This window comes from Euprymna scolopes, chromosome 12 (genome assembly GCF_053919585.1).
Source record: "Euprymna scolopes isolate OS-2025 chromosome 12, ASM5391958v1, whole genome shotgun sequence".
Classification (NCBI taxonomy): domain Eukaryota; kingdom Metazoa; phylum Mollusca; class Cephalopoda; order Sepiida; family Sepiolidae; genus Euprymna; species Euprymna scolopes.
Window position 1 is genome coordinate 81,492,730 of NC_136493.1, and position 21,637 is coordinate 81,514,366.

The following is a 21,637-nucleotide window of genomic DNA, read 5'->3' on the forward strand; positions in this document are numbered from 1 at the left end:
ATAATGAACTCTATGTTCTTGTTGTTTGACTTCTGATATTTGATCGCTTTTTAAACTGGAAAAAAATGACACAATTCAGTTGACGTTTTTATCCCCCCCCCTGCTACCGACCAAAGAAATAATTTCAACATTTCAAATACTGAATGAAATGTACGAGGTGACTACTTTATGAAACGAATCAGCTAATATATGACGGGAGCAAAGTTTAAGGAAATGTAAACAGCGGACGTTATTTAGGAAACGAAATAAACCGGAAATGATTTTTATTTTTTTTTTGTTTTTGCGAGAAAAAAAAATGGAAACAATCACAGTTGTTTTAGTGTTTTAATGGCCAATTTTTTGGGTCAAAATGACAATATTGTTGATGTGTCCAGTAACTCCCTCCTGGCAAAGAAAGGAAACTCTATTTACCCCCTCCCCTGGCAAACCAAAGGAACTAAATTTGTTTAATTTAAATTACACCATGGAGCACTGCAACTGAGTTTAGTGATTTCAAGTAACTTAACATAAAGTAAAACATAGAATCCAAGGTTAGTTCGATTCGGTTAAGTCCATGGTGCGTTTCACCCAGTAGAAAGCATAGAATGAAAAGGAACTTTAAATTTCCATTCCAGTTTTTCTTAATGGGTTTGTAGTAAAACATGGAATCAAAGGTTAGTTCGTTGCGGGTATTTTTTAGTAAACGTGATTTTCCATGTGTAACCTGAAGTCGTATGGCAGAACACGAATTTCTGTAAGAGAGTGTTTAAATAGCATGCTATGCAATTTGTTGGAGTAATATAAATGGTAATGAAGCAACGTAAAAGTAAACGTGGGACAGGAATTAATGTTTGTGGGAATGTCGGTATTGGTTAATTCCGTGGTGCGTTTCACCAAATAGGATCATAGAACGGAAAGGCACAATAAAATTCCATTCCAATTTTTTTAAGCAACTATGAAGTAAAGAAAATCGTAACCGTCCCTTGTGGATGATCCCGGAAACGGTGTAAGGAAGGAGGAATTAATTAGAGAGAAAAGATTTTATTACTTCCATTGATATTAATCGATTTTGGCAGTGAACTCTCAGCAGAAAAAATATAGGAATCCACGATTATCGAGGAAGTGGAGAGGTAATATGCCTATAACACACCCCAGATATTGTGCTGCAGTTTGTGCATATTATATTTGCATGAAATGTCTTGATTTTTAATCCTATTAAGGTCAAAATCATAGGGGGAAAATGAGTTCATTTTATATATAGAGAGATAAATAAACAAATCTTTATGGGGACTTTCCCATTTATTCATAATAAACCCTACTAACCATTATATAAACCACAAGGTAAATACTCTTGTGGGGGGGGGGGAAATATCGCAACCTAAAGTGAGACTACAGACTGTCTAACTGTCAGAAATGCCGACAACTTTCCTTGTATTCACTTTTTTGTACAATGTATTCTTTCTACCGAGAACCCTATTGTTCGCTTTTTTTTTAATGACCTTTTCCTAGGACCACAACATAAATACGTAAACAAATACACTAATATAAAATAAAATGCAAGTGAAAAACATCTAAATTGAAAGTAGGCCAGTTTTTAGCACAGAAAAAAGAGAAAACCGATTTCTGCCAAAAAAGGATAAAGAAACTGGTGAATTAGAGGTCAAATTACACCTGCCTGATAAACGTGCACCCATTGGCTACGATAAATGTGTGAGGGAAGAACAATGAATCTGATTGCCTGACTCAGTACGACGGGAACATCTAAAAACACATAGCAATATCAATTCCATGCAATAATCTGACGAATCCTCACGAGAATGAAACACGAAAAAATCTGTGCAGCTTAATTGCCATATTTTCAAAACTTATATATATATAATGCACGCACACACATACATATATATTAGGTACGTACAAAATGAATAGTCAAAATGTATAAGCATTTTGACTCCTTTACTTAAAAATTCACCAAAAATCAGGAAATTAACCAATTTTAATGAAATTTTTAGTATTTATCAAATAATGATCACCGAATATAATAAACCTATTATTTTCATTTGAATCTTAGTGGAAATATATTATTATGTTTAAACAAAAATACCTTTACTAAAGTTATGGTTTTCAGTAGTAAAAAAAATCAATGAATTTAATTTTGCTTTTTCATGAAAATAAAACATCGTAAAGTGTAACAATAACTTTTTTTCAGAAGCATTATGGAAAAGCCCCTTAAAGTTCGTATTAACGAAATCGATATAACTTGAAGAAAAATTAATTTCTCGAACTAGCGATATTATCATTGAATTATGGCATTGTTTATTTAATATTTTCACAAAAAAATTATAATTGCAAAAAAAAAAATTCCCTGATTTTTTTAAGATTACATTTTTAGCCTAATTTTTATATGCAAGATTCAAATAATTTTCCTTGCCTGAATGAATGCATAATCTTCAACGTATAATAGCTTTTATATGATCTTGAACAATTAAAAAAAGTGAAAAATTTAAAAGTGGGAACACAGAAAAGTAATTAAATTAAAAAATGGTAAAAATTATAAAAACATTCACGATAGAATACCCTTTTAAAGAGACACTAAAACTTTTAATAGACAATTCAAATTCTAGGTGGTCCAAGTTCCAGACCAAGCATATTTCCAATATATGAGGGGCGTGCAATAAATAATGCCCCTGACCCACTTCCCATAGCAGTAGAGCAACGAAACTTGGCACAGTTATTAGTCTTTCTCTACATAGGAACCACTCAGAGTTAGGCATTTCTCCCACCGTTTGATGCAGCTCTGGAGACCGTTTTTGTAGAACACTTCAGGTTGGTCCTCCAACCACGACGTGACTTCAGAAATCAAGGCTGCATCATCTGGGAAACGCTTTCCTTTCAAAAACAACTTCATGGCTGGGAAGAGGTGAAAGTCAGAGGGTGCAAGGTCAGGAGAGTAGGGAGGATGGGGAGTATTTCATAATCACACGCCCGTGCTTCTGATCTGGCGACATGCGAGTTGTCGACTGGAGTGTTGTCCTGCAGGAGGAGGGTGCCTTTGCTGATCTTGCCCTGCCTCTTGATTTCGATAGCTTCCCTTAATTTCCTCAAAAGTGAAGCATAATAGGCTCCTGTAATTGTGGTACCCTTTGCCAGGAAATCTGTCATCACTACTCCGTCCTGGTGCCAGAAGACTGTGAGCATGACCTTGCCAGCGGAGGGATCCACCTTTGCCTTCTTTGGAGGTGGTGAGTCCAAGTGCTTCCACTGCATTGACTGGGCTTTGGTCTCTGGTTCATAGTGATGGACCCAGGTTTCATCCTGTGTAATCAGTCTTTTGAAAAACTTTGACTCATCTTCTTGGCACATCTAATTCATCCTCGAGTACTCGATGCGTTCTCGCTTCTGGAATGGTATGAGCAACCCGGGAATCCATCTGGCAGACACCTTATGCATATGCAAATGGTCATGAATGATAGTTTCCACAGACCCTGTACTAATCTTGACATCTTGGGCTATTTGGCAAATAGTAATGCGCCGATCTTCCAAAATGGCAGCCTCAACTTGACGGACAGATGCCTCATCAATGGCAGAAGGAGGACGACCAGGTTTCCACAGACTTCCGGCCATGTTTGAATTCATGATGCCATCGTTTTACAAGGTCATATGATGGGACATTATCTCCATAAGTTTCTTTCATTTCATCAATAGTCTCCTGTGGTGTGTGTCCTTTCGAATACAAAAACCGAATCACTGCTTTACATTCAACAGGCTCCATTTCACACCTGACTCAGTTCAAACACCTGTAAAACAGAAACCACAGTTAGTTCAGAGCTGTAATTCGCCACATAACCCATAGAGATATAAATCATTGCACATGCAAAATTTCAGCTAGATAAGCAACTGGAAGTGGGTCAGGGGCATGACGCCCCTCGTATAAGGTTTCTTAGCCAAATCCTTTTCATCTGATACAAGTTTATTATTCGAATGCACTAAACAACCTAGTGCATGTGTTTATATATCTACTTCTGTAAATTTCAAAGGAGATATTTAAATGAGTAGATTGTTTCTATTTTTCTATTTTCAGGGTAACTATGATGATTTCTTATGCACTTGCAGGAAGTGAAGCTTACAGTGAATTACTTGGAATCAAGTATGAAAATTTCTTGATATTTCTTGTTTTTCATTAAAATAGATTTTAGAAAATAAAAGTATCTACTTAGAATTTATAACATACTAGCAGGGGTTACCCGGCATTGTCTGGGTGATCGGTCCCCTTCCCACTCCGACGGGTAACAAAAAAAGTCACCCCTCTGGATTTACATGCTTGGTGCTGGCCTCTCCCCTTCAGGGAGAGATAATCCCCCCCCAAGGAAAAAAGTCACCTCCTCCTGACCTCTTCGCCCCCCCACCCTTGGGGGAGGGACACCGGCTCCCTCCTTTGGGGGGAGAAACTGCCAAGCTCCCCCCTTTCGGGTGAGAAAATGCCAGGCTTCCCCTTTTGGTGGGGGGATGGTGGCCAGCTCCCCCTGCTTGCCCGTAGGTGGGTGGAGGATCGGACGCCCTTCCGTTAGGAACCCACCCTTGGGGGGAGGTGGAAGGAAAGGGTATAGCCCCTCCCCGCTTCGGATAGGATTTAATAAACAAATAGAATTAAAAAAAAAGTAGAATCGATCAGGATCGAACACGCAAACTAACGGTTAACAGTTTAGTATGCATACCCGAATTACTCTCTTACCTTTAATAAATAAAAAAATAAATAAAACATGTTATTTTTTAAAAAGTTAATGGTATACTGTGTGTCTAGGACGGTAGTGAACGTGTGTGTGTGTGTGTGTGTGTGTGCGTGTGTGCGCGTGTGCTGGGAATAGTAGTACTAATAGTCTGTCCTTTGGAGGACAGCGTTTGTTTTCGTGTTGTGTGTACATGTGTGGGCTGGTTGTAATGGCGGACGTGGTGTCGGAGGTTGGATTGTGATGGCTGGTGTAAGTTTCGTAATTTTGTAATTTGTAAATGGTAAGTTAGGAAAAAAGTAGACCCCCCCAAGATGGACAATAAATAAGGGCATAATATTTTATGGTAAAGTTAAGAACGTAGGAACCATAGTTTTTTAGGAGATGTGATTATTGGATTAACCAATCAGAAACCGTCTGTGGCACACACATATCTGTTTTTATAGATATATAGAGCTAGATTTAATTATATTTGCATTAAATTTTTCGGTTCAAACAAAATAGCTAGGAAGAGATCATAGACTCGTTTACGGAAATAATGAAAGCACCGTTAGAACATGGTAGAAAAAAAAATTCTTTCAAAATGAATCTTTCGTATAGATGCAGTTAAATACATTAATATAAAAGTTGTGAATTTTTAAATAAGAAATGTCATAATATCATCTCATATTTTAGAAAAGAAGTTAGGAAAAAAAATACAATTAACGCTACAGTGGCGTAGCAAAGGTGGAAAGGACGGCGTTTGCAGGGGATAAAAATAGAAAATAGAAAAAAATTAAAATAATAAAAAGCTAACAAAAACTGTGAAATTTTATACCAAAATGAGTTTTAAGGCAGTAAAATATGTTTTTGTGTTTTATGTGTGTTATACTGTCTTTTTCAATTGTGACATCAGTTTTATGTCGAATGGAAATAAATATTTTAAGTTGAATAAGCCTGTTTTATATAAAAAATAATTTCTATCACTGGATGAATACTTAACATAATTAAATCCTCCTTAGATAAGAGAAAAATCCAGGTAGTGCTCGACGGTCGTACATCTAAACAATATGATATAAATGCGGGAGTGCCTCAGGGGTCAATCCTTGGACCTTTATCATTCCTAATATTCATAAATGATCTCCTCGACAAAATTGCCTCTGAGATGGGTATATATGCTGATGACACCACACTCTATAATAGGCACGACAGGAAAACAAATGAACACATATCTAAAGAAATGACAGAAACACTAGAGGATGACCTCCAATCTGTAGTAGAATGGGGATAAAAATGGATGGTCACATTCAATCCTGCCAAGACTAAACTGGTTTCCTTCAATAATTACAAGAAACCTTCTCTACTACCAATAGCAATAGCCAAAGATTCATTATCTGAAAGTACATCCTTTAGACTCCTTGGCCTAACGTTCACAGGAAACATGAGTTGGAACAATTACATTGAGAGCATTGCCAGGACCGCTGTGAAGAAGGTAGGTTCTCTCTACCGTGCTAGAAAGCTACTAACACCTTAAAGTATCCTGTACCTCTATAAGGCCACCATTCGCCCATGTATGGAGTATTGTTGTCATATTTGGGCTGGTGCATCTGCTATTAGTCTCTCGCTCCTAGACAAGGTCCAAAAGAGAGTCTCCAACCTGATAGGTCCTGAACTGTCATCTAAGCTTCAGCCTCTGTCCCACCGACGAAATGTTGCATCCATCTGCCTTTCTACAAGTATTTTAATGGTGAATGCTCTCACGAACTGTAAGCACTTGTGCCCCCATGACGTAAATACCCACGACAAACCTGACAAGCAGCAAAATCCAACCCCTACACAGTAGAGATACCTAGATGTAAGAGAGCTTTCTACTCCAGCAGTTTCTTTCCCAGAACTGATAGACTTTGGAATTCCATCCGGCTCCCTGCTTTCCCAACTGTACTGACATGTAGAAGTTCAAGTGTAACATGAACCGACATCTTACTGCCCAACTCCCTACATAATACCCCAGTAGCTTATGTCCCTGATAGCAGCCCCTACACCAAAGTGGCAATGTGTCTGGTTTGGGGAGAAAATGTAATTAAAAAAAAAAAAGTTTTGTGGAATAATATGTAGCGGTCTAGGATATAGAAGGAAATGCATGTTCATCTCACGTTCGGGTGTCACCAATTTATAGCGCACTGGTGGATATATTATATATATCTCCCAGTCGTATAAAATAGGAGAAATGAATTGAATTGAGAAAGAGACAAACTACGTGTTAAATTGAAGTAAACGAACTAAAAATTTATTTTGTGAAGAAACATATGAAAGAAAAGGGTACAACACGTGTTCATGTCCACTTTCGTCTCTCGCTGTTTACTGGTGAGAAGGAAAGTCTATTGTCGTAGAGAGAGAAAGAGAGCAAGTCAATCCAGTTTGGTGTGCGTCTCTCACTGTTAGCTGGTGAGAAGGAAAGTCTATTGCCGTAGAGAGAGAAAGAGAGCAAGTCAATCCAGTTTGGTGTGCATCTCTCGCTGTTAGTTGGTGAGAAGAAAAGTCTATTGTAGTATATATATAGAGAGAAAATGAGAAAAGGTCAATCCAGCCCATGTAGATAGAAAACGTGTAAGGTGTATGTATTGTCTGTTAACTCTTTCCCCCACACATACAGTAGCAGGAGACGTGACGTGCACGGGCGCGTGCCTCCCGAAAGGGAGGCGGCTGGTTCGACGAACCTCTCAGCTCGAGAGCTGGTGTGAAAAGGGCTGGAAACAATTTGTCTCTTGCTTTTATAGTTGTTTCTGGTGGTCTTTTGTGCATGTGTGGATTTCCTTTGAAAGGGGAAATGACGCTGCCCATGTGGGCATACATGTGCGTGTATGTGAGTACATGTGTGTACGTTAGCATGTGTGTGTATACACATGAATGTGAGTGTATATACGTGAACGTGAATATATCTACTTGTGTGTACATGTGCGCGTATGTTTGTGTGTGCGTATGTATATGACAAGAAATATGGCTTGAGATGTGAACGCGTGTTTTTGTGTGAGACTAGGAAAGGCTCCCACAATACTCTCCTTCCTAGGAAAAAAACATATGCAGTGTATATATATATATTTTTTTTTAAGTAATGTTTTCGGCAATTGACTTTTTGTCCTGTTTTTTTGCTGTAGGCATGGTTGTTTAAGAAAACGTCAAAAACGGAGTGTGTTCGTGAAAAAAAGTATTTACTTATGCATGGAAAAAAGCGCTTACTCTCTTTTTTTTTAGGCTGACATTTGTTTTGATTGTTATGTGCTGACATGTGCAACGAGTTGCTTGGATAGTGAAGTGAATTGTTCGTTTGGAAGGACAATTTTTGTTTTGTGTCGATGTCGTGTGTCAAGTTGACAGTGTCTTCGCAAATGACTCCACGGTACTGTGTGTACATTGTCTGTACGGGCGTTTGTTGTGCATTCATTCGTGTTAGACGAGTTTCCAGTTGCTGGTGTCTTCGCATGTGAGTCTGCGGTAGTATGTGTACATTGTCTGTACGGGCGTTTGTTGTGCATTCGTTCGTGTTGAACGAGTTTCCAGTTGCCGTTGCCTTCGCATGTGAGTCTGTGGTAGTGTGTGTACATTGTCTGTACAGGAGTTTGTTGTGCATTCATTCGTGTTGAACGAGTTTCCAGTTGCCGGTGTCTTCGCATGTGAGTCTGCGGTAGTGTGTGTACATTGTCTGTACAGGAGTTTGTTGTGCATTCATTCATGTTGAACGAGTTTCCAGTTGCCGGTGTCTTCGCATGTGAGTCTGCGGTAGTATGTGTACATTGTCTGTACGGGCGTTTGTTATGCATTCGTTCGTGTTGAACGAGTTTCCAGTTGCCGTTGCCTTCGCATGTGAGTCTGTGGTAGTGTGTGTACATTGTCTGTACAGGAGTTTGTTGTGCATTCATTCGTGTTGAACGAGTTTCCAGTTGCCGTTGTCTTCGCATGTGAGTCTGCGGTAGTGTGTGTACATTGTCTGTACAGGAGTTTGTTGTGCATTCATTCGTGTTGAACGAGTTTCCAGTTGCCGGTGTCTTCGCATGTGAGTCTGCGGTAGTATGTGTACATTGTCTGTACGGGCGTTTGTTGTGCATTCGTTCGTGTTGAACGAGTTTCCAGTTGCCGTTGCCTTCGCATGTGAGTCTGTGGTAGTGTGTGTACATTGTCTGTACAGGAGTTTGTTGTGCATTCATTCGTGTTGAACGAGTTTCCAGTTGCCGTTGTCTTCGCATGTGAGTCTGCGGTAGTGTGTGTACATTGTCTGTACAGGAGTTTGTTGTGCATTCATTCGTGTTGAATGAGTTTCCAGTTGCCGGTGTCTTCGCATGTGAGTCTACGGTAGTGTGTGTACATTGTCTGTACGGGCGTTTGTTGTGCTTTCATTCATGTTGAACGAGTTTCCAGTTGCCGGTGTCAACGAAACTCCCAGTTGTGAGTTTATCCATGTGCGTGGTGCATCTCAACTCATTGTTAATTCAGCTTCTTCCTATGTGTTGATAGGGATGTCCTGTTATTGTTTCTTTGTTGTTGCATCTGCTGTGCGGGCGAGAATTGCATAGGCCTATGTGATTTTGCTTCTCGCGTTTGTTGCAGGGTAATGTCAGGAAACCATGAAAATGTTTGTCGAGCTCAAATTTTTCTTTATTTTCGGTATGAAGTCGACAGCTCCGTGTTTATTTTTCTGCCGAGTCTGACAAGCAGTTACGTTATTGTTGTTTGTAGTTCGTTGAGGTTCTTGTCGATAGTAGTTCACTTGTTTTTCTTTGTTGAAATGTTCGTTTTTTTCTTTATCAATAAAAACGTGCGTCTCGCTCAAAACAATTCCATTTAAAAAAAAGTAGGGTCACCATGCATGTTTGTTTCACGTCAGTCGGGCGCCAGTTTGTTGTGGGACTTGTGGTTTAGAAGGAAAAAGGAAATGTGTGTTCATCTCACGTTCGAGTCACTATCATTTGTTCGCGCGTAGGAAGAGAAGTGAGTAATGTAGTGTAAAATGGGAATGATAGTCCAGTGTGTAGACAAAGAAAAGGATAGAGGTTTAAACTGCGTGCCATGTTAACAGTCAGCTACGTGAAGGTATTCTCAGGGACAAGTTGTATATATATATAGTGAGAAAGAGTGAGAATGTCAATCCAGTTCATGGAGAGAGAAAGCGTATAAAGTGTACGTATGGTCTGTTAGCTTTTTGTCCCACATAGTAGCAAGTAACGTGAGGCACGTGCGTGTGCGCACCTGCCGAAAAGGCACGCTGTCAGTCTGTAGACCACCCAGCTCGGAAGCTGGCCTGAAAAGGGCTGGAAACAACTTGTCTCTTGCTTTTATAGTTGTTTTCGGTGGTCTTTTGTGCATGTGTGGATTTCCTTTGAAAGGGGAAGTGACATTGCCCATGTGGGCATATGTGTGCGCGTATGTAAGTACATGTGTGTATGTTAGCGTGTGTGTGTATACACATGAATGTGAGTGTATATACGTGAACGTGAATATATCTACTTGTGTGTACATGTGCGCGTATGTTTGTGTGTGCGTATGTATATGACAAGAAATATGGCTTGAGATGTGAACGCGTGTTTTTGTGTGAGACTAGGAAAGGCTCCCACAATACTCTCCTTCCTAGGAAAAAAAACATATGCAGTGTATATATATATATATTTTTTTTTAAGTAATGTTTTCGGCAATTGACTTTTTGTCCTGTTTTTTTGCTGTAGGCATGGTTGTTTAAGAAAACGTCAAAAACGGAGTGTGTTCGTGAAAAAAAGTATTTACTTATGCATGGAAAAAAGCGCTTACTCTCTTTTTTTTTAGGCTGCCTTTTATTTTGATTGTTATGTGCTGACATGTGCAACGAGTTGCTTGGATAGTGAAGTGAATTGTTCGTTTGGAAGGACAATTTTTGTTTTGTGTCGATGTCGTGTGTCAAGTTGACAGTGTCTTCGCAAATGACTCCACGGTACTGTGTGTACATTGTCTGTACGGGCGTTTGTTGTACACTCATTCGTGTTGAACGAGTTTCCAGTTGCCGGTGTCTTTGCATGTGAGTCTGCGGTAGTGTGTGTACATTGTCTGTACGGGCGTTTGTTGTGCATTCATTCGCGTTGAACGAGTTTCCAGTTGCCGGTGTCAACGAAACATCCAGTTCTGAGTTTATCTGTGTGCGTGGTGCATCTCAACTCATTGTTAATTCAGCTTCTTCCTATGTGTTGATAGGGATGTCCTGTAATTGTTTCTTTGTTGTTGCGTCTGCTGTGCGGGTGAGAATTGCATAGGCTTATGTGATTTTGCTCCTCGCGTTTGTTGCAGGGTAATGTCAGGAAACCATGAAAATGTTTGTCGAGCTCAAATTTTTCTTTATTTTTGGTATGAAGTCGACAGCTCCGTGTTTATTTTTCTGCCGAGTCTGACAAGCAGTTACGTCATTGTTGTTTGTAGTTCGTTGAGGTTCTTGTTGATAGTAGTTCACTTGTTTTTCTTTGTTGAAATGTTCGTTTTTTTCTTTATCAATAAAAACGTGCGTCTCGCTCAAAACAATTCCTTTCAAAAAAAGTAGGGTCACCATGCATGTTTGTTTCACGTCAGTCGGGCGCCAGTTTGTTGTGGGACTTGTGGTTTAGAAGGAAAAAGGAAATGTGTGTTCATCTCACGTTCGAGTCACTATCATTTGTTCGCGCATGAGAAGAGAAGTGAGTAATGTAGTGTAAAATGGGAATGATAGTCCAGTGTGTAGACAAAGAAAAGGATAGAGGTTTAAACTGCGTGCCATGTTAGCAGTCAGCTACGTGAAGGTATTCTCAGGGACAAGTTGTATATATATATAGTGAGAAAGAGTGAGAATGTCAATCCAGTTCATGGAGAGAGAAAGCGTATAAAGTGTACGTATGGTCTGTTAGCTTTTTGTCCCACATAGTAGAAAGTGACGTGAGGCACGTGTGTGCACCTGCTGAAAAGGCACGCTGGCGGTCCGTAGACCGCTCAGCTTGGAAGCTGGCCTGAAAAGGGCTGGAAACAGCTTGTCTCTTGCTTTTATAGTTGTTTCCGGTGGTCTTTTGCGCATGTGTGGATTTCCTTTGAAAGGGGAAGTGACATTGACCATGTGTGCATACGTGTGCACGTATGTGAGTACATGTGTGTACGTTAGCATGTGTGTGTATACACGTGAATGTGAGTGTATATACCCGAACGTGAATATATCTACTTGTGTGTACATGTGCGCGTATGTATATGACAAGAAATATGGCTTGAGATGTGAATGCGTGTTTTTGTGTGAGACTAGGAAAGGCTCCCACAAGTATATAATTGTTCTATACCAAGACCAGATATTAGCATTCTCAGCTGTGAGCCTTCTGTCTCGAAACTGAAGCTCATAAAAACTACTTCCCAGCAACATTGACGCAGACAAGGCTTTCGGACTTGGCAGTACACTTCATAGAGAGGAAACTTGCTAATAGTTATTAACTTTGCTGAAACAAAAAAAAATGCAAAAGTTTATGCATAAATTTTCAACTTACTTAATACTTTGCAGCAGTTCTTTTACAAAGAATAAATATATTTAATTTTTTAAAAAACATTTTTATTAAGCAGGTTGAAAGTTTATTATATTTGTTCGCGTAGCCTGTTAGTTTAATTAAAAAAAATTTTTATAATTTGAATTATCCATTTTTGTTTAGAAGGACCTTTAGTTTCCTTTTTTTTTTTTTGCATAGCCAGTCTTTGTTTGTGTATTCAGTTTGCATAGCCAGTGAAATTAATTTAACATATTTTTTATGATTTGACTTATACGTTTTTGTTTTGAAAAATATTTGGTTTTCTTTGATGACTGTATATGTATAAGATGAAAGTCTGGGACTAATAACAGAAGTCTAAAATAAGATCTTTGATTGTAATTCCATGAAAATATATATTTTGAAGACTTTCTGGAATTTTGAAGGTTAACGGTTAACAGCTTATCAACGGCCAGCGAGTGGGGGGTGGGGGCAAATCTTACGACCGCCACGGCATTTTGACACTACAAAAACAAGCAACAACAAAAAATCTACTAAGATTAAAATAAAAAATTGTAATTGTAAGTATGGAAAAGACAAATGTTAGATTTTTATTCGACACAAAAGTATCTGATTTGATGATAAATGTTGATGAAAAAGCAGCAGACCAATGCTAATTACATACAAATATATATCAGATAATCAAATTCTTTGATTGTTTAAATATTGGAAAATAATAAAATGCATGGATTTACCAAATATTTTTCTTTTTTTTTCTTTCATCCAAATTTCAGGTTATTATACATAATTCCTGTTTTCGTTTGGTGTCTTGCCGTCCTAGTAATTTTTGCTGTCAGCCATATTCAATCTGTGATCTCTATACTAACATTATTCAAAGGAATCCTTTTATCTTTGACAGTAAGTATGAGTATTTAAAACATTTAACAAAGTATTGTGTTGTGGGAGTCTGTATAACATGGGAATGTAATTCGTGCATATACTTATGATTTTCTATTATTGTCTAGTGATGAGAGTGTGCGAGTGTATATATGTGTATCTATGACCGTCTAGCTGAAGTTCCTTTTGTGTGTCTACATCTAAATACTGTTCATGACAGGACAATAATATAAATAAATAAATACATTTACAAGAGAAAGAACGAACAACACTTATTTGGGGTTTCAACATCTGGCCAATCGGGAAAATATCTGGTTCATCTTTGGTCTTGTTTTGATGGAAAAGCTGCAATGGAAATTCTCCCCAAGAACAACAGAGCCTCGAGTTTTATTTTCAGCAACTTTTTATTACAGAGTGTTTTTTCTCCCTTTTCGAAAGTTACAAAACTAGTCCTAGATTCCTACATTTGATAGACGTTGGACCCTTCGCTCCTTTGGGTGGTTTGAGCCATCACCACCGATCGGCTCTTCAACTGTTACTCCTGCAAGCTACAAACACTAACTAATTTCCACATATCTCAAAAAGACCATCTCCTCCTCTAAAATGGCGTCATTAGTATACGTCACTAAGATAATTACCTGATGTTTTTACATCTCATTATTTCTAAGTTGTTAACTAAATTGTTATAATACCATTTTCAAGTTAACATTCCTGGTAACTATTAAATGTAAATAAATATCTAAATATTTTGATAATTCTAAAACATATTTTAGCTGACAAAACTTTTTGGCTTGAATAATCATAATTATCGACGACCAGCGCCTCTTTGGAGTTGCCTGGTCAAGATCTAACAAATGCACATTAACTTCTTCCCCTTCCCCTCCCTCAATCAAAAAGAAACGTAAAAGCATAGAAATTAAGAATATTAAAAAGAAATAGTATGATATTGCTCTGGTTAATTACAAATGGTGAACATGAGCTTTGGAAATTTTATTTCACTAATTAATTTGCTATAGTAAATTTATGCTTGTAGAAATGGTGTGTATGTGTGTGAGAGGTAACATAAGATTTTTTTTTTTATTCAATCTTCACCCCAAACAAGGCAAGTGCCACTTTGAAGGAGGGGGCTACTATCGGGGACAATTAGCAGGGGCGTTATGAAGGGAGATGAGTAGAAAGATGTTTGTTCACATTACACTTCTGCATATCAGTACAGTTGGGAAAGCAGTATCCCGGAAGGGAGTTCCAAAGACTTGCAGTTCTGGAGAAGAAACTATTGGAGTAAAAGACTTTCTTACACCTAGGGATATCTACTGTAAAGGGGTGGGACTTAGTTGCTTGTCGGGTTTGTCGGGGGTAGTCACGTCGAGGAGGTACAAGTGCTTGCAGTTCGTCAGAGCAGCCACCAGTAAAGTATTTGTAAAACAGACAGAGGGATGCAACATTTCGTCGATGGGACAGAGGCTGAAGCTTAGATGACAGTTCAGGACCTATCAGGTTGGCGACTCTCTTTTGAACCCTGTCCAGGGGTGAGAGACAAGCAACAGATGCACCAGCCCAAATGTGACAGCAATACTCCATACATGGGCGAATGGTGGCCTTATAGAGGTACAGGATACTTACAGGCGTAAGTAATTTTCTAGCACAGCAGAGAGAACCCATCTTCTTTGCAGCAGCCTTGGCAATGCTCTCAATGTATATATTCCAGTTCATGTTTCCTGTAAACGTTAGACCAAGGAGTTTAAAGGAAGTACTTTCAGGCAGTGTATTCTTAGCCATTGCTATTGGTGGTAGAGAAGGTTTCTTGTAGTTATTGAAGGAAACAAGCTTAGTCTTGGCAGCATTGAATGTGACCATCCATTTTTGTCCCCATTCCACTACAGATTGGAGGTCATTCTCTAATGATTCTGCCATTTCCTTAGATATGTGTTCATTTGTTTTTGCCTCATACCTGTTATAGAGGGTGGTGTCATCGGCAAGTATACTCATCTCTGAAACAATTTTATTAGGGAGGTCATTTATGAATATCAGGAACAATAAAGGTCCAAGGATAGACCCCTGAGGTACTCCTGCATTTATATCATATTGTTTAGATATACGACCGTTGAGGACTTAACGACAATCAGAAGAATTCTCACAATAGTGGATTTACATTACAGTGATAATATTTATATTTTTTCTATAGCATTCAAGGCAGTCATGTTTGAGCTATCATAATTCTTTTACGAGCTCCATTAAATAAACATATAGATTTATCCTAGCATTGATCCCAACCATATAAATTTACTATTTCTATTGTTTTGGTGATTGATCTTCCAAACTTGGTTTATTAACATTCTCCTAAGTATCTGCGTCTTCACAAAATGAATGCTAAATTTCAGTATCATTTTTCTCCCCAGTAGAATTGTTTTTAACTATTGGAATAGTTATCTTTCTTAGCAGGTAATCCTTTGTATTTAGTATTTGGCCCACTCTTCTCTCTTACAAGCGTCTATAATGGGCCATTACCCTATCTGATATGTCCATAGGTAGAATTTATATTTTACTTTTTGTACCATTCTTGATTCATTCTGTGAGGGTTTTGAATTTATCAAAATGGAAAACGATACACTCATAGATGTTGAAAGAACGAGAATCAAGTGTTGTATAGGTTAGCATAGACTTGATGCCGTGAAGAACTAATTTCCAGTAAGTTATGGATAAATGCTGTGATTTTAGTGGTAGATAAATGCTTTTCTATATGATATTGCTATATCTTTCCACTTTGACATTATCTCGAGAAGGATAAATGATTTGTACTAGAAGACACCTCTTGTAGTAGAAGATATTTTTGAATATTAAATTTGAATAATATGGAACGTATTACAGTTCTGCATTTTTGAGATGTGGATTGATTATTCATATTATTTGGATTCTTCGAACTACTGTTTGCATCTTGAATGTTATTTTCACCATACCACGAGTACTTGTTGATCAGTCGTGCAGTTGATAGAGTATTTGGTTACTTTCAATAAAACACTCTTCTGGGGGTTGAAGGCTCAATCCTTAGTGTGGGCGATACAAAAAATACAATTGTTAATAACTTACGACGACTACCCAGTCATGAGTGATGGAAAGAGAGCATACTACTTCCATGGATTAAATAGAGAGTTCCGCTTAAAATTCCATGCAGATTCCCAAGTTTGACAGAAAGATTCCCGAGTTCGACAGGAAACATCAGAATAAAGTTTGGAAAATAACATTCAAAATGAGAGCAATAGTCCAAAATATTCAAATAATCTGAGTGGTAGGTATGACAAAATTAAAACTGAATAATTAAATGTTTCTTGAAAAAGTGAAATCTATGTAATTTTCATTTAAATAAAAAATAAAAATACAAAGTTTATATTTAATGAAAATGTATTTATTAAATTGCATGCATTTTTAAGTATATATATATATATATATATATATATATATATATATATATATATATACATTATATTATATATATATATTATATATATATATATATATATATATATATATATATATATATATATATATATATATATATATATATATATATTAGTAGGAAGGCAGGCTCGAACCCGTACCACAAAAGACGAAAAGAACAGGGTAACACCTAACTTTTATACTGTTACGACCACCGTCAAACCGGAAGCGGCGTTTTTTAAAATTAAGGCTAGACAATCTAAAGGAGAGGATAACTTAAAAAAATATCGGCGAAAAAAGTGACCCCCCCCCTGTAGAAAAGTGCCTAGTTGAAGGGGAAGATATTAATGTTTTTAGCCAATTTTTCGATATTTGTCGCATGAAAGATCGAACATTAAAACAATACTAGTCTTGGTAAAATCCGTCGCCTCTATTGAAAGTTTAAGGCAGACATGCAAACAGACATACATACATACATTTATATATTGGTAACTAAAAATTTTCGACCCAAACTGATGAAAAAGCTTGCCCTATCTCTGAATACCATTTATGTAAAATTTCAAATATTTAGACCAGAAATTGTCTGAGTAATTTGGAAGAGACCGCAGGGGTCAATTTTTCAAAATATTTGACCCCTATTATGACCCCTTAAAATTTATTGTTTTGGGCTCAAATAAAGTTATTAAGTTAGATCCATGTCCAAGGGACCTATATCTAAAATTTCAAGTGCGTAGGCCCAAAATTGTCAGAGGAGTTTGGTAGAGTTCTCAAAGGTCAAATTGTTGAATCGTTTGAAATGTCCAAATTATATATATATATATATATATATATATATATATATATATATATATATATATTTTTTTTTTTTCTTTATTCCTTGGATTTTACTTGTGCAAATGGAAACTCGATTACCTTTCTTTGAGTTATATTTTTGGATTTTACCGTCATTGGATTATTTACCTTTCACCAGACTATCCATTCACATGTAATCACCTTTTCTTCACCATATACCCTCTGCTTCACTTTTTCTTATCAAGTAAGATCTTTGACTTACTTGTAGTTTCATCAAATACTTTTGTATGCAAAATCCGATCCCGCATTTTGCTAATTCCTACCCTCTGATGAGAAGGAAAGTATTTCTTCAAAACTCCACGGATTAAGGACTATCCACTTATCAAGTGTTTCCTTTTCAGATTAAATATGTTTTTAACTCTTTTTCAAAGTATTTTTTAACATGTTTTATTAACTGTTAGCTCTTATTATGAGCTCTATCTCCTATTTGGTTTTATTGAGCTTTTACATGTGGTTGAGATTAGTTTATAAATATTAATTCTTTAATAATTATAATATACTTCAGTTTTACCATCTTGGATCATTTTGGTAAATTTAATTGTAATTTTTATTTTATATATATATATATAATATATTATATAATATTTTTTTTTATACGGTGGTCACCACTTATCAAGGCCCGGAAACCACTCAGGGATAAGGGTTATTGTAAGTACAGTACGTTAGTGTGGAGATTTAATGAAGTGTTTACTTAAGGGGGCGGTTCATTAGGAATTTGTTAACGTTGGACTTGAAGACATCCAGGTTGTAGTCAGGTGGGAAGCAGGCAGACGGAACAGAGTTCCACAGGCGTGCAATTCTAAGAAAGAAGCTTTTTTCATGGAATCTACATTTTCATTTAGGCACAGATAAAGAGTGGGGAAAATTTTTCACAGTGGATTCAGCTAGACGGGTGTTTTTCATAAAAGATTGGCGAGGGGGAACCAGAGATTGGAGTTCAGACGAGCACCTGCCATGGAAATAACGATATAACAAGGATAGGCTCGCAACGTCTCTTCTGTGGGAGAGAGGTTGCAGGGTAGAGAAAAGGGCTTCCCCCACTAAGCCACAAAGTCTATTTTGTACTCTGTCAAGGCAGGATAGGCTGTTTTTAGCAGCTCCTGCCCAGATATGGCAGCAGTATTCCATCCTTGAACGTGCTTGGCTTTTATATAGATAGAGAATTGCATCAGTAGTGAGATATCTTCTGGAGCAGTAGAAGGACCCCACCATTTTTCCAGCGACCTTGGCAACAGACTTGATGTACGTGTTCCATTTCAGATCAGGAGTAAAGGTCAAACCCAGAAGCTTGTCAAAACATGGAGCTTCCCCTAGATGAGAGCCATCCATTTCAATTGATGCCAGATGGGGATCAGAGCGTTAATGATGTAAAGATAAGAGTTTGGTTTTAGATGCATTAAAGGTAACCAGCCACGACTTCCCCCACTGAACCACGCGTCGAGATCAGAGGAGAGAGAATTAGAGAGAGCTTTGTCATTTACAACCTTTGATGTGTTGCTGTAGATGGTCGTGTCATCAGCATAGATGTCAACGAATGATTTAAGTATGTATTTAGGGAGATCATTGATGTAGATCAGGAAGAGAGTTGGGCCCGGGATTGACCCTTAATACTGCAGGCCTCTGATTTTTGTCCATCGACCACTACTCTTATGAGCCTATCGGAGAGAAATGATTTAATGATTGAGAAAACATTTCCAGTTATACCGTAGCTGGAAATCTTGTGAAGTAGGCCCTTATGCCATACCTTGTCGAAGGCCTTTGATATGTCAAGAGCAATTGCCCTAGAAAGAAAGCCTTTGTCAAGAGATTCACTAATCCTGTGAGATATAACCGTTAGCACATCTGCTGTAGATCTAGCAGAACGGAAACCATATTGTGTGTCACTAAGAAGGTTGTTTCTGCTGAGGTGGTTGACTATTTCTCTATTTAATATGGATTCCAGCAACTTACTCATAACACACAGGAAACTTATTGGTCTGTACCGAGAGGGAGATGACTTATCACCTGAATTCTTAAATACAGGGCATATTGATGAGGTTTTCCAGGGAGTCGGAAAGCACTTCTCCTTAAGGCAATGCTTAAACAGATTTGTAAGTATGGGAGCAAGTTCTGGTTGAAGCTTTTTTAACACTATAATTGGGATGCCGTCAGGGCCAGTTGCTGTACTGGAATCAAGGTTCTTGCTTAGCTTGGCGACCTCATGCACAGATATTTATATGTTACCTAGCGTGTTCTGTGTTATAGGAGGAAATATGGGGAGTTGATGGCCTTCGTCGCATAGGGTAGAATTAGCTGCAAAGTTCTTGGCAAATAGTTTGGCCTTGTCTGATGCTGATGAGATGACCTCTGGTCCATTGATAATGGTTGGGATAGAACGCACACTTCTGTTCAGGATCCTATTTGTTATTTGCCAAAACTGGTGGGAACCAAGCCGCTGATCAGCTACTTTGGATTTAACAGACTGGGCATATAGCTCTCTTTCATTTTTTATTACTCTTTTACAGTGGTTGCTGGCGTTCCTGAACGCAGTTTTAGTCTCAGTGCATCTATTACGTTGGTAGTTATGGAAAAAGTGATTTCTGTGTGCGATAGCAGCAGCACATTCTGAGGAGAACCATGGCTGGCTGTTAGGTTTTTGTTGGAATTTTTTAGATGGTATGAATCGGTCTATGCCTACAATTAACCATTCGGTCAGATCTGATACTATAGAGGACACCTCCTTTTTAAACATGGAATGCAGAGATAAATCAGATATGAATGTAGGGAAGCTATCCCAGTCAGCCATAGAGTATCGGTATACAGTACGGTGGAGGGGTACGTCTGGGGACTTATTACATTTCATTTTTATCTTAACTGATACGACGGAGTGGTTAATATTATATATATATATATATATATATATATATATATATATATATATATATATATATATATATAATATATTATATATATAAATATATATAATATATATATATATATATATATATATATATATATTTAAAAGAGTGTAGCCATCAACAATTGTGGGTTTTTTTTAAAGGTTTTCATCATATTTTTATTTTAAAATATTTTTATAACGCGTTTCGAGCTTAGGGTGTGCTCTCTTCAGATGTTTTCGTAAAAAGTTTTTCTTTAAAATGGGAGTTTGTAGATTTACCTCCGCTGATATTAAATATGTTTTTCTGAGTGATGTGTGGTCTCAGGCATTCTGACTCCAACTGTAAGTGTTCAAAGTGGCCGGTCAAAGTTATATTCAAAGAGTGGCTTTTGGTCCATTTGGTGAAGGTTTTTATGTTTTTTTTTGGGTTCTTTTTAAAGACTTTCTTTCCCCATGTATAGCACACACTCACACACAATCACACACGCATACATATACATTCATGTACATGTACACATGCACACGCACGCAGGCACACACACATACACACACGCACATACATAGAAATATATGTAGGAGCATACATATATACATACCAACCTACACACTCACACACGTACTCGCACACATCCACCGCTAACAATTATTTTTATTTCTTTATTTTATATATATATATATATACTTTTTTTTTTTCCCCAACCAAAACACGCATGCATATATGCGCTTAATCATTCAGACATACGTACATGCACCCACACACACACAAGTAAGATGGAGAATAGGTAGGAGAAGATATATATACACACACATACACGCACATACACACATATATGTACACACATACATGTATGTGCATATACACTCACAAACATCCACATACTATGTAGGCACATACACACACACACACACACACACACATGCACACACACAGACATATGCAGGGGCTCACACATACGCGTATATCCATATCCACACGAACACATTTACCCACTCATACATGTGCATACATATGTATATATATACACACACATACATACGGATGTGTATACATTCATCCACCCATATATATATATATGGGCACATGCACTCACAATCACACATACACATACATATTCATACATCCCACCTTATGTATATATTGGTTGAAGTTTCCTTTCTAATCCAAGCACATATGCATACATGGATTCGGTCACCCAAACATAAGAGCACGTATACACACAAACAAGATGTAGCATAGATAACAGATGATATATATATATATACACACACGCATACACAATCATATGTGCATACCCACACACACACACATATACACACGCACACACATACACATACATACGTATAATTTCTAATTGTTTGTTTAGTTTAGAGAAATGGTACTGTACTGGGTATGGACGCGCGCACCCGTG

The 21,637-nt window shown here is 37.6% G+C and overlaps 1 protein-coding gene across 1 annotated transcript in view; it reads left to right on the top strand.

The window, feature by feature from the left end:
- Positions 1-21,637, top strand: part of LOC145291377 (uncharacterized) — a 176,064-nt gene that overhangs the window by 85,069 nt on the left and 69,358 nt on the right. The window contains exons 7-8 of the mRNA XM_080137165.1: positions 4,058-4,123; positions 12,961-13,084. Coding sequence (XP_079993291.1) covers positions 4,058-4,123; positions 12,961-13,084 — 190 coding nt within the window. The remainder of the gene's footprint in view (positions 1-4,057; positions 4,124-12,960; positions 13,085-21,637) is intronic.